Source organism: Rhinoraja longicauda, chromosome 7 (genome assembly GCF_053455715.1).
Source record: "Rhinoraja longicauda isolate Sanriku21f chromosome 7, sRhiLon1.1, whole genome shotgun sequence".
NCBI classification, from domain to species: Eukaryota; Metazoa; Chordata; class Chondrichthyes; order Rajiformes; family Arhynchobatidae; genus Rhinoraja; species Rhinoraja longicauda.
Window position 1 is genome coordinate 40,243,202 of NC_135959.1, and position 13,409 is coordinate 40,256,610.

The window sequence follows — 13,409 nt, forward strand, 5'->3', positions numbered from 1 at the left end:
CTGATGCACTAGGATACCCATATCTCGTTGTACGTCCCCTTTTCCTAACTTGACACCATTCAGATAATAATCTGCCTTCCTCATCTTACCACCAAAGTGGATAACCTCACACTTATCCACATTAAACTGCATCTGCCATGCATCGGCCCACTCACACCTGTCCAAGTCACCCTGCAACCTCATAGCATCTTCCTCACAGTTCACACTACCACCCAGCTTTGTATCATCTGCAAATTTCCTAATGGTACTTTTAATCCCTTCATCCAAGTCATTAATGTATATTGTAAATAGCTGCGGTCCCAGCACCGAGCCTTGCGGTACCTCATGATGGAGGCCCGCACTCCCTGGCAAAAGTTGTGGGTTTATTTGGGGTTTTAATGGTCGCCATGGTGACCCCTTTCCTCTCCGGGCAATCACTATAGTACAAGTTTACTTAATTTGCTATTTTGCCCCTCCTGGACAGAGTGTTTTACATTAGGGTCAGTGGCAACCTGTGGCACCCACCCCTCATCCCGACTGTTTTGTGGTCGCTATTTATCTACTTATCTAAACACGGTTCTTCTTCATATCTGAGCCTGGGCAATCGGACTGTCATGGAGCCTGTCAAAACTGTGAAGGCATTACAGTGGCACAGAAACTTGCTCTCATCAAATACCCTAACCCTCTCAATGTCTAGCAAGTTTTGGGAATTGAGGCATACAGGAACCAAAGCTTGGAGGGGGGGCGGGACACACCCGAGTGACGGGAGTGGCGGCCAATGGGGGGGGGGGGGGGAGAGGAGAGCTCTCCTGCGCACACGGGGCTGGGGTGAGTGGCTCCCTCTCCCCTTCCCCCTCGCCCACCACCGGCCCCGGGGGAGTTTTGAGCTGGGGTTGAGGGGGGATGGAGTGGGTGAGTGTCGTCACTTGGGGGAGGGTTGCCAGGCCTGCAGGAGAGGTTTGGATGGAGGGTTGCCGGGCCCGCAGGAGAGATTTGGGCCCAATGGGTCCACGCCCGCCTATTATATATATATATATTATGTTACTAAAACTCTCATCTTGTATGTATGTATATATATTTGTTTGTATTTATGTATATTTGTTCCCGAAATACAGCCAAAACGGTACACGATAGCATAACAATTTTAGGCCCACTTTACTCACCATTGGCTGCGGTATGCAATAGCAAATTCCGTTCAAATTGTTGTTATATTTTAAACGTTATTCACTTTTTAAACTTTAATATATCGTTCCCACTTGCCGTGCCCATCAGCCGCGCCTGCGCAGTAATACCTCTGTGTTCGACGTCACAATGGGAGACGGTCAAAGAAGATGGCTGCCGGATCCGCACGTGCGCAGTTGTGGGAGGGTTGCTGGGGAGGACCGGTGCCCGTCCCGGCGTGCCCCGCGCCTGACCTTCCTCCCATGGTGCAGTGCGGCGTCAGAGAGAAGCTCAAACAAGATGGCCGCCGGAAGGACAAACATGCGGCAGCGCCTTGAATCTGCTCTCCTGCTGCTGGCCACCGCGATGGCCGCCCGGGGCCGGTGTGAGTGGCTCCCTCTCCCCTTTCCTATCCCCCCTTGCCCGCCCCTGGCCCCGGGGGACTTTAAACGGCCCGGCAGCTGTGCCTGCTCAGTGCGCTCCTACTTGCCGGGCCAGGCAGCCGCGCCTGCGCAGTTGGGGGAGGGTTGCCGGACCTGGCAGCCGCTCTCCTGCTGCTGTTCGCCGCGATATACCCTGGGATCTTGCTGTGTGCTTTTGGAGTGGGGGAGGGGAGGGTACTAGACCAATGCAGGAGAGGTTTGGACCCAACGAGTCGTTTACTTTAAAGGTCACGCATTGGACCTGAATGATTAATGGATTAGACTTGACTTTAGAGTTACAGCGCGGGAACAGGTCCTTCGGCCCACCAAATCCTCGCCGACCGGCAATCACCTCGTACACTAGCACTATCCTGCATACTAAGGACAATTCACTATTTTACCAAAGCTAATTAACTGCCAAACCTGTACATCTTTGGAGTGTGGGAGGAAACCGGAGCACCCTGCGAAAACCCACACGGTAACAGGGAGAGCGTACAAACTCCGCACACACAGCACCCATAGTCATGATCAAACCCAGGTCACTGGCACTATAAGGCAGCAACCCTACCGCTGTGCTACCCCCCTCCCCTATCTGATTACTTCAACTTGTATGATGCCAGTACAAAATAATTTACACAGAACAAAGGAAATAACCACTTTTGTAATAACAAAATGATGGAATAATGTTACACATTAAATATTTAGAACACAATTACCAACAGTTTCTTGCATGTTATATATCCTAGTTCTTACTTTCATAATACACATAATCTGTAATGCGATAAATTATTTCCATGCTCGCAGTAATGACTTGTCCTTTTTCATTAGTTCTCACTCTTTACCATAAAATAATATTTGTTATTTTCTGGTTGATTAATAAATGTAAAAGTGCAGAGAATTTTCAAAATATTCAATCTAAATAATCCAAAGGTCACTAATGACATGATTAAAATATTCTAATGTCATGATTTAGTTGATAAATGTAGTGAGAATAACAAAATAAATTGGATCTCTCACTATTCTGCCTCCCTTTCCCCTCCCTCCCATCCCCATCCACCTACATCCTTTCCTCTGGCCTCACAATTCATGCCTCCTCTCACATGTGTTTGTGTCCTTGTCATCTCTTGTCTTTGACCACGCTTCTGCCAATCAACCTCTTCCTCACCTGTATCCAGGATCACTTTCCAGGGTTTATTCTGCCCCTCTTCCTTTTCCAGCTTTCTCCCTCCCTCCACTATAATCAATCTGAAGAAGGGTTCTGACCCAAAACGTTGCCTATCCATGTTAATGGATAGCCTATTCACTGTAAATAGCTCCAAAATATGGCGACACATGAATGTGTGAGCTATGCAAAAGGATTTCACTGTGCAGTGCACACATGACAATAAACAACCATTGAACCATTCTCTAGCTACCTGACCCGCTGAGTTACTCTAGCACTTTGTGTGTTTTGCTCAAGATCCCAGCATCTGCAGTTGTTCCTGCCTAAAATAAACTGTTATGCAGATAATTACTTTTTTTTGTAACGTTTGGTAAAAAGATAACATTAGCAAACACACGTTGAGTTCCAGAAGAAATTAGCCAGAGTCTGAATTTGGATGGTCTGTTTCCGCTGTTGATTCCAACATTTTTAAAATTAAAATCTGCAAATGAAGATACTCACAATTCTGACAAGCCAGGATAGTGTGGACGATGCTGTTGAATAGTGGGTATTGTAGTGGTAAGGTGGAACTTGATCATCCTCCCATGTCTCATAACGCTCAGCATAAAAGACAGCTCGCTTTGGGTTCAGAGATCCAATTGGCTGTCAGGGAAGAAATGCAGTTAACAAATAATTAGTGTTAACTTTAGATATCATTTGGGAAAATAAAATGCAGCTTCCCTTCGGTTGATCTGTTACTGAAATTGATTCCAACAGTAATACATTTTCCAAATCATTTTAGTATGGGAGACAATAAATTACTGGAGTAACTCGGTGGGTTAGGCAGCATCTCTGGAGTACATGGATAGGTGATGTTTCGGTTTGGGACCCTTCCCTCAAGAGCTGTTGCCTGACCAGCTGATTTACTGCAGCACTTTGTATCCTTTTCTTTGTACACCAGCATCTGCAGTTCCTTGTGTCTACAGGGAGACAATAACATTTCTTTTTACTGCAAATGCATAAAGGATTTGTTTCTGCCAATCTTTAAAAGTCATTGCTTCAAGTTATTTTTTTCTTATGAAAGAAATGAATAATGATAGCATATATGCGTTAAATGTTATTTGCTTGACCTAGCATTAATATTGACAAAGGTGTTTTCGACAAACCAGCAAACAATCTTTCTAAATAGGCTGTAGAGCAACTTGATCTGTTTAATTTTGTTTAGTTTAGAAATGCAGCATAGAAACAGGTCCTTCAGCTCACCAAATCCAATCCAACCATCGATACTCCGTTCAATCTAGTTCTCTTTAATCCCACCTTCTCATGCACTCCCAACACACAGAGGCCAATTAACCTACAAATCCACATGTCTTTGTAATGTGGGAGGAAACCGGAGCACTTAGGTTTAGAGGAATACGGGCCAAACACAGGCAGGTGGGACAAGTGCAGATGGGACATGTTGGTCGGTGTGGGCAAGTTGGGCCGATTGGGCTGTTTCCACACCCTATGATACTTGGTGGAAACCCACGTGGTTACTGGGAGAACGTGCAAACACCACACAGACAGTCTAGTAGTCTGCTAACGTGTATATTATTCATTGCATTTTCCTTTCAGTCATAAAATTTCCAGAATGTTGCATAGCATATATTATTTTGTCAGCTACATAGTAGTCAGGGTGGCAATCCATGAATCTCTATTTTAACCACTTAGCTTGTAGACAAAATTGTAGACAGGAATTGGCAGCTTAACGTTTGCACAGTTTTCCATAAGACACTAAATGAAAAATTCCGTTTTCACAAATATTTTTTTTAACGCAAAAATGTTTAAATGTTGTCTCAACATCTCTTAATTGACATATTCAGCATGCCTCAGCCTGGACTATATCCACCACTTGACAAGTAAATCCTGCAGTGTAGAGTGGTTAAACAGGTCTGTGTTTTTCAGTGATGACTTATGAATGAGAAACAACCCATCAAATGCCATGGATTTTAAGATAAAAATATCCTAAAGAAAGAGACATAAGGTGTTACATGACATAAAGCAGCGTTGAGTGGTTTTGTTAAAGTTATATCTTAAATATGTTTTAAATAGGTAACGAATTACTAAATATAATTAATATGTGGTTTCCATCGACAAGATGGTTGATAATTGTAAATGTTACATAGCACGCTGCTGTAAAATGTGCGTCAGCACTTCACCTTTTTATTTGATGCCACAGTACATTATCTTTAATGACATTTTATCTTGTTTTATAGGGGTTTTTTTGCTGAATTAATTTGTGTAGAACCCAGTAGTGGTGTTTAAATAATAAAATGCAGTCCATTATGTCAACAAACTACCGTTAGTAATACTTTCAATTGCATACTAAATATGTGTATTATCGAGGATATATAGATTTACAAGAAAAACAGAAATGGATCGTATATTGACACACCTTACTAGCACTCTCATTCAAATTTCAATTATGCTGTTCAATTTAAAAATAACTCAAAACCATTTATTTTTATTCACTTAGAATATGGTTTAGTTTAGTTTAGAGCTACAGCATGGAAGCATGCCCTTCAGGCCATCGAGTCCATACTGACCACTGATCATCCGTTCACACTAGTTCTACATTATCCCAAATTCTCATCCACTCCCTCACTTTGTAGTGGGGCGGCACAGTCGTGCAGTGATAGAGCTGCTTCCTTACAGTGCCAGAGACCCAGGTCCAATAATGATTACGTGCTGTCTGTAGGGAGTTTATTCTTTCTCCCCTTGACCGCGTGGGTTTTTCCCAGGTGCTCCGGTTTTCTTCCACACACCAAAGATGTGCATGTAGGCTAATTGGCTTTGGTAAAGATTGTAAATTGTCGCTAGCATGTGGGATAACGCTAGTGTCTGGGGTGATCTCTGGTCGGTGCAGACTTGCTGGGCCGAAGTGCCTGTTTCCGTGCTGTATCTCTAAACTAAACTAAATTACACGTTGGGATAAATTTTACAGTGGACACCCGGAGGAAACCCACACAGTCATAGGCAGAACGTTCAAACCCTACACAGGCAGTACGCAGTATCAAGTCTCTGATACTGAGAGGCAACAGCTCTACCACCTGTGTAACTGTGCACCAATCTTGTCTACTGACAGGAATAAATATTTAATGCCCATCCCTACTTTACTTGAATGACTGTGGTACCCTTTTGAAACACTGCATTTTATGTTAAGTAGGAACTCAGTGAAGTCGGAACTTAAAGGAAGTATATAAAATTATGCGAGGCATAGATAGGATAGACAGTCGGGATGGAAAAATCAAATACTAAGTGGCATAATTTTAAGGTGAGTAATTTTAAGTTTCAAGTAGATGTCTGGGGCAAGTTATTTTACACAGATTGTGGTTGGTGCCTGGAACATATTGCCAAGGGGTGGTGATGGTGGTGCACATGAATGTGTAGGGAATGGAGGGATATGAATTATGTGCAGGCAGATAAGAGCTGGTCTTGGCATCATGTTTGGCACAGGCATTTGTGGGCCATAAGGCCTGTTCCTGGCCGTACTGTTCCATTTTCTATGTAGTAAAAGAGGAAGTTCTGAGTTGGAATTGATTTACCAGTTACCAATGGAATCTGAATAAGGGTTCCTATTCCTTTCGTCACCTATTCCTTTCCTCCAGAGATGCTGCCTGACCCACTGATTTACTTCAGCACTTTGAGTCTATCTTCGGTGTAAGCCAGCATCTGCAGTTCCTTCCTACACATTTTGATTGACCAATCGGTGTGCTGTGGTCCTGGAGTGTGGTACTAGTTGGAAAACACAGAGTACTGGAAGAACTCAGCGGGTCAGGCAGCATCTGTGGAACTGTTCTATGTTCTAACTGCAGTAATTGGATATAAATGAGTGTGAGGTATGTGCTGAATGAGAGATGATAATGATTTATTGATTCTGAAAGGGCTTGATAGGGTGGATGTTAAGTGGTTGTTTTCTTTGGCAGCCGAATCTACAGCTATTGGATATAGTCCCTGAGCTGTAGCCAAGGGAAACAGGGTCTGTTTGAAAGTGCCACAACAGGTCAGGTATTTAAGTGTGTCTGAACTATTTCTTCACTCACGGAGCTGAAAATCTTTTGAACTGTTTCTCCAAGATGCTCTGTTAAGGCGCTTGAATGGTTTAGTACTTTAGTACTTTAGTGGATCGTGCGAGAATGTGAGCATGAGGCAAATTGTCGATCCTGTCTAACGACAGAGACGTATTGTGGGTGACCACACTGCCAGGTTTAGAATCATCTGACAAATTCCTAATCACTTCCCTCCACAATTATTTTTAATGTTCATAACTTATAGTGGCAGAATTGGGCCATTCGGCCAATCAAGTCTACTCCATCATTCAATCATGGCTGATCTATCTTTCTCTCTCAACCCCATTCTCCTGCCTTCTCTCCATAACCGCTGACACTCTCACTAATCAAGAATCTGTCAATCTCTATCTTAAAAATACCCAATGATGGCCTCCACATCTGCCAGTGGCAATGAATTCCACAGATTCACCACCCATCTAAACCATTCTCAACCATTTTCTAAACCATCGATAAAGACCTCAAAAGCTAAGGGACAAACCATTCAATACTGGAAGCTCAAGGCATTCAGCCAGCCAGTCGGTAAATATTCCATCCTCTTTCACCTATTGAACCAATTCCAAATTCAACTTGCCACTTTCCTGTCATTCCCCATCAGGATACCAAGGGAGACTTTGCTAAAACTGAAACTCCATCAAAAGCCTTCCAGGAGAGCAGAAAGTGGGCACACCACTGCTTCTGATTAAATCTGGAAAACCAGCAATAAAGTACGATTGTAAAGCTAAAAGGAAATCCAGTCACAAGAGTTAAATGATTTAACACAGGTGCATTAAGTTACCAGAGCTAGCACTTTTGAGAAGGTGATTAGCTGTGTCTTTCCTGTTTTTTGATTTATTGGTGCTTACCACAGTAAGCTTTTGCATGCAACACAATCCTTGTGATAAAAAAGGCCATTCATATAATGTGAATCAAATCTATCTGCTGAGAGTTTATCCTAAATATATAAGATTTAATTTCTAGAATTTGTGTGAGAGAAATGTTACTTCCAGAAAGAAGCGTGACTGTTTTGAATTTGCCAGTTCTGTAGCATGCCCTTGCGAGTCCTTGTAACCGAAGATGACTTGAAATTGTCCATTTGAGTCGGCAGATGACAGTGGGTTAATGTACAGGTGAATGGTTGTGCAAGCATCTGGGTTCAATACCATTCTAGCAGAAGAATGTTCATCCTCAGGGTTTTGGTTGACTTTTCTTTAAACAGAAAATAGTTTTTTTCCAAATCACTTTATCGGGTTACAGCACATTGAAAATTGTTTGTTTGTTTGATGTGTATTTATATATATATATATGTGATTTATATTTATATATGTGTGTGTGTGCGCATGTGTGTGTGTATATGCAGTATAAACACACACATATATATAATATACATATATGTATATATATATATATATGTGTGTGTGTGTGTGTATATGTTTACACTGTATATACACACATGCGCACGCACACACACACACACACACATATATATATATATATACACACACACACATTCATATATATATATGAATGATCTTTTCTCAGTTAATTATATTGTTTACAATGAGTACCGTGTTTACATATTCTGTTGTGCTGCTGCAAGTAAAAATTTCATTGTTCTGTTTGGGTCATATGACAATAAAACACTTTTGACTCTTGAGATCATAAGATAGAGGAATGGAATTAAGCCATTTGGCCCATGGAGTCCACTCTGCCATTCAATCATGGCTGATCTATCTTTCCTTCTCAACCTCATTCTTCTAGCTTCTCCCCATAACCTTTAACACCCTTACTAATCAAGAACCTGTCATTCTCTACTTTAAAAATACCCAATGTCTTGGTCTCCGCCACCATCTTTGGCAATGAATTCCACAGATTCACCAACCTCTCACTAAAGAAATTCCTTCTCATCTCCTTTCTAAAGGTATGTCCTTTTATTCTGAGGCTGTGCCCACCTGTCCTAGGCTCTCCCACCAGTGGAAACATCCTCTCCACATCCACTCTTTCTAGACCTTTCACTCTGAGGTAAGTTTCAATGAGATTCGCTAAGTTTCAATGAGAATTCGGTCAGGTTCAATGAGAAAGTATTTTGTCCATTTTCCCATGAAGTGGTGCAATGCAAGTACTCCCCATTGTAGCAACGAGCAAAGTGTATTTAGTTTAGTTTAGAGATATTATGAGAGGCATAGATAGGGTAGACAGTCAGAACCATTTTCCAAGGATGGAAATATCAAATAATAATAATAATAATATTCATTTATTGTCATTGCAACGAGTACAACGAGTACAAAAAAATTAAAAAATAGCCAATACTAGAGGGCTAGCTTTAAAGTGAGAGGGGCAAATTTTAAAGTAGATGTGTGGAATAAGATTCTTTACAGAGAGGTGGTGAGTGCCTGGAACATGCTGCCAGGGGCAGTTGTAGAGGCAGATACGATAGCGGCATTTAAAAAACTTTTGGATAGGCACATGGATGGATATGGATTATGTGCAGACAGATAAGAGTCTGTCTGGGCATCATGTTCAGCACAGACATTGTGGGCTGAAGGGCCTGTTCCTGTGTCGTGCTGTTTTATGTTCTCTATGTTCTATGACTGGTTAAAAAAAAAAACACAAGCTCTGCATTCAGTCGAGATAAACTGGCAGGTTTTCTTAGTGTGTGAAATGTTCACTGTAATCCAAGGGCTTAACCTTACCAGGCTTGTAGTATAAGGTCACAACACACATTCTTTAAAGTGCAAGATGATTTAACCTAAAAGACTTTCTAATATTTTCTCAACTACTGTAAAGCAATAAAATAAACATTTGCATTTTCAAGCTCCTGAAATTGATGGGAAAGGAATATTCAAACTAATGCTATTTTCCACTAAAGAGGCTCTACTATCATTTACATAAAGGCTTGTTTAGTGAACAGACAGATCACTACATTTTAATAATACCTACTCTTCAAAAAAAATCCTAAAGTCCCATTGCAAATACAAATTAAGCTAGAAAATATAAAAAATATTTCACACTGGTTACGCAAATGTCTCGTATTTAATAATATTTTAAAAATATGGTGTAAGGAGTGTGAATGTTTTCTGCTTTGTAAGGTATAGTTCATTAAAACTATCGTGGATTCTTTCATACGTTGGCAGGATCAGGACATGGATCAAAAACGTTCAAACATCTAAACTAGAACTGTTGTATTTCAACTTCCCTTTAACAATTTACCTAACATTTAAAATAAATGTAAGTTAAAGGTACAAAATACTGACCTGACAGAAAAAAAAGTAAATTCTAAGTCATTTTCAATATCATGAATTGTATTCTACATGATCTCATGCATGCACAAAACTGCCACACAATTCACAATTACTTGGTTTATGTCTTAAACACCAATAGTTACTTGCAATTGAGTGATCAGTTGGGACCAAAGCTTTTATGATCTTTTGTACTTTCCTACTTCCCCTTTGTTACAATAAAGGGCAATGGTGCACATCCCTTTTCCCCTCCTTTTCTCTCACCTTTCCTGTGCCCCAACTGGACTCGCACCCATTTCTCCCTTCCACCTCACCTTCCATTTTTTCCACCTCTCCTTCCATATATTCCTTCCTCTGACTTCACAATTTACAACTCTTCTATCCTTATCGCACACCTTTTGTTTTTTCATCTCTGTCTAACCATCTGCCTATCATACCCTCCTTCACCTGTATCCATCTCGGACACTTTCTATCTTTGTTTGTAAACCTGCATCTGCAGTTCCTTGTGTTGACGTTCATATTATTGCTTTATCTGCAAGCTAACTTGATTTGTTACACGGACACCAACATCCCTCTGTACTACGGAATTTTGTACTTTCTCTACTGTGAAATTAATTTTGCTTCTTTAGACTTTAGAGGTACACTGTGGAAATAGGCCCTTTGGCCCACCGAGTCCGCGCCGACCAGCAATCATCCCGTACACTAGCACTATCCGACACACCAGCAACAATTTACAGAAGCCAATTAATCTACAAAGCTGCACGTCTTTTGAATGTGGGAGGAAACCGGAGCACCCAAAGAAAACCCAAGCAGACACGGGAGAAAATACAAATTCCGTACAGACAGCACCTGTAGTCAGGATCAAACCCTGTTTTCTGGCGCTGTAAGGCAGCAACTACCACTGTGCCATGGTGTTACACCAAATACTTTTTTATTTATCATATTAATGTAGATAACCTCATATTTCCTCACTTTACACTCTCTCTGTCGTAGTTTTACTTATTTACTTAACATAAAGTCATAGAGCTATACAGCACGGATAGAGTGAATGCTCACAGTCTTTTTCCCAGGGTTAAGGATTCTAAAATTAGAAGGCACAGGTGAGAGGGGAGAGATTTAAGAGGGACCTCAAGGGCAACGTTTTCACTCAGAGTGTAGTTTGTATCTGGAATAAGCTTCAAGGGGAAGCTATAGAAGCGGGTACAATTATGACTTTTAAAGGACAATATTAAAGGACAGATTGGACAGACTGGTGTCACAGGTAGATAGGGTGATGAAAAAGGCATTTGGCACATTGCCCTTTATCCGTCAGGGAACTGAGTATAGAAGTTGGGACATTGTGTTACAGTTGTATAAGATGTTGGTGAGGTCACACTTGGAATATTGTGATCAATTTTGGTTACCCTGCTATTGGAAGGATGTCATTAAGTTAAAAAGGGAACAGAGAAGATTCACAAGGATGTTGCCAGGTCCTGAGATCCTGAGCTATAGGGAGAGGTTGGACAGGCTAGGGCTTTATTCTTTTGTGCGCAGAGCTGAGGGGTGAGATAAAGGTACATAAAATCATGAAGGAGATAGATACATGGTACAGTATTTTTTCCCCAAGGTAGGGGAATCAAGAACTTGAGGAAATTGGTTCAAGGTGAGAGGGTGAAGATTTAATAGAGGCCTGACGGGTAACTTTTTCACACAGGGGGTTGGTGGTTATATGGCATGAGATGCCAAAGGAGGTAGTCAAGGCAGGTACAATAAAATACTTTTAGACAGGTATATGAACATGAATATTTATTGGGAAGATAGACACAAAAAGCTGGAGTAACTCAGCGGGACAGGCAGCATCTCTGGAGAGAAGGAATGGGTGACGTTTCGGGTCAAGACCCTTCTTCAGACTGGTTAGGGATAAGGGAAACACGAGATATAAACGGTGATGTGGAGAGATAAAGAACAATAAATTAACGATATGTGAAAAAAGTAACGATGATAAAGGAAACAGGCCATTGTAAGCTGTTTGTAGGGTGAAAATAATAAGCTAGTGCGACTTGGGTGGGGGAGGGATAGAGAGAAAGGGAATGCCGGGGCTACCTGAAGTGAGAGAAATCAATATTCACTGGGCTGTAAGCTGCCCAAGTGAAATATGAGATGCAGTTCCTCCAATTTGCGTTTAGCCTCACTCTGTCAATGGAGGTGACCTAGGATAGAAAGGTCTGTGTCGGAATGGGAAGGAGAATTAAAGTGTCCAGCAACCGGGAGATCAAGTAGGTTCAGGTGGGCTGAGCAAAGGTGTTCCGCGAGACGAAGTCTGTGTTTGGTCTCGCTGATGCATAAGAGTCCAGATCTTGAACAATGGATACAGTAGATGAGGTTGGAGGAGGTGCAAGTGAACCTGTGCCTAACCTGAAAGGGCTGTCGGGGTCCCTGGTCAGAGTCGAGGGAGGAGGTATAGCGACGTGTTGCATCTTCCGCGGTTGCAGGGGAAGGTACCTGATGGAGGGGTGGTTCGGGTGGAAAGGGATGAGTTAACCAGGGAGTGTCGGAGGGAACGGTCTCTGCGGAAGGCGGAAAGGGGTGGAGGTGGGAAAATGTGGCTAGTGGTGGGATCCCATTGGACGTGGCAGAAATTTCGGAAGATTATGTGTTGTATGCGACGGCTGATGGGGTGGAAGGACTCGGGGGACTCTGTCTTCGTTGCGACTAGGGGGAGGGGGAGCAAGGGCGGAGCTGCGGGGTGCCGAGGAGACACGAGTGAGGGCCTCATCTATGATGGGAGAGGGGAACACTCGTTCGCTAAAGAATGAGAACATCTCGGATGTCCTAGTATGGAACACCTCATCTTGGGCACAGATGCAGCGTAGATGGAGGAATTGGGAGTAGGGGATGGAGTCTTTGAAGGAAGCAGGGTGGGAAGATGGCCAAACTTGGGCAAATGGGATTAGCTAAAATGGAGCAATTTGATTGGCATGGATGAGTTTAGCTGACGGGCCTGTTTCCGTGCTATATGACTATGACTCTCTATGACAAATAGCCTGAAAATGTTGTGTCAAGTCTTAACAAGTGGTGACCACCCTATTACTGATAATCAGGTGATGCAGAACTATGCATACCTCTGCTAGCGTGATCTGTGACTCAGTTTTCAAAAATTCAATTGTCACCTTGAAAAAGGGATTGAATTGTTAATTGAGGGAGGAACATCTGCAGATTGACGGTGAAAGAGAAGTGAAATGAAACATGTGAAAGCCAATGTGGACAATGGCCTACTCCTATGCTATGGCAATTCTGTGCTTCTACTCATGACTGTTTCCCAGTCAGACCTTCCATTCTTTGTGTAGGAAGGAACTGCAGATACTGGATTGTAGCAAAGACAAAATGCTTGAGTAATTCAGTG

General features: G+C 42.2%; 1 protein-coding gene across 1 annotated transcript in view; it reads right to left on the reverse strand.

Moving 5' to 3' along the window:
* Positions 1-13,409, reverse strand: part of nbeaa (neurobeachin a) — a 449,617-nt gene that overhangs the window by 60,668 nt on the left and 375,540 nt on the right. Inside the window, exon 46 of the mRNA XM_078403202.1 lies at positions 3,226-3,366. Coding sequence (XP_078259328.1) covers positions 3,226-3,366 — 141 coding nt within the window. The remainder of the gene's footprint in view (positions 1-3,225; positions 3,367-13,409) is intronic.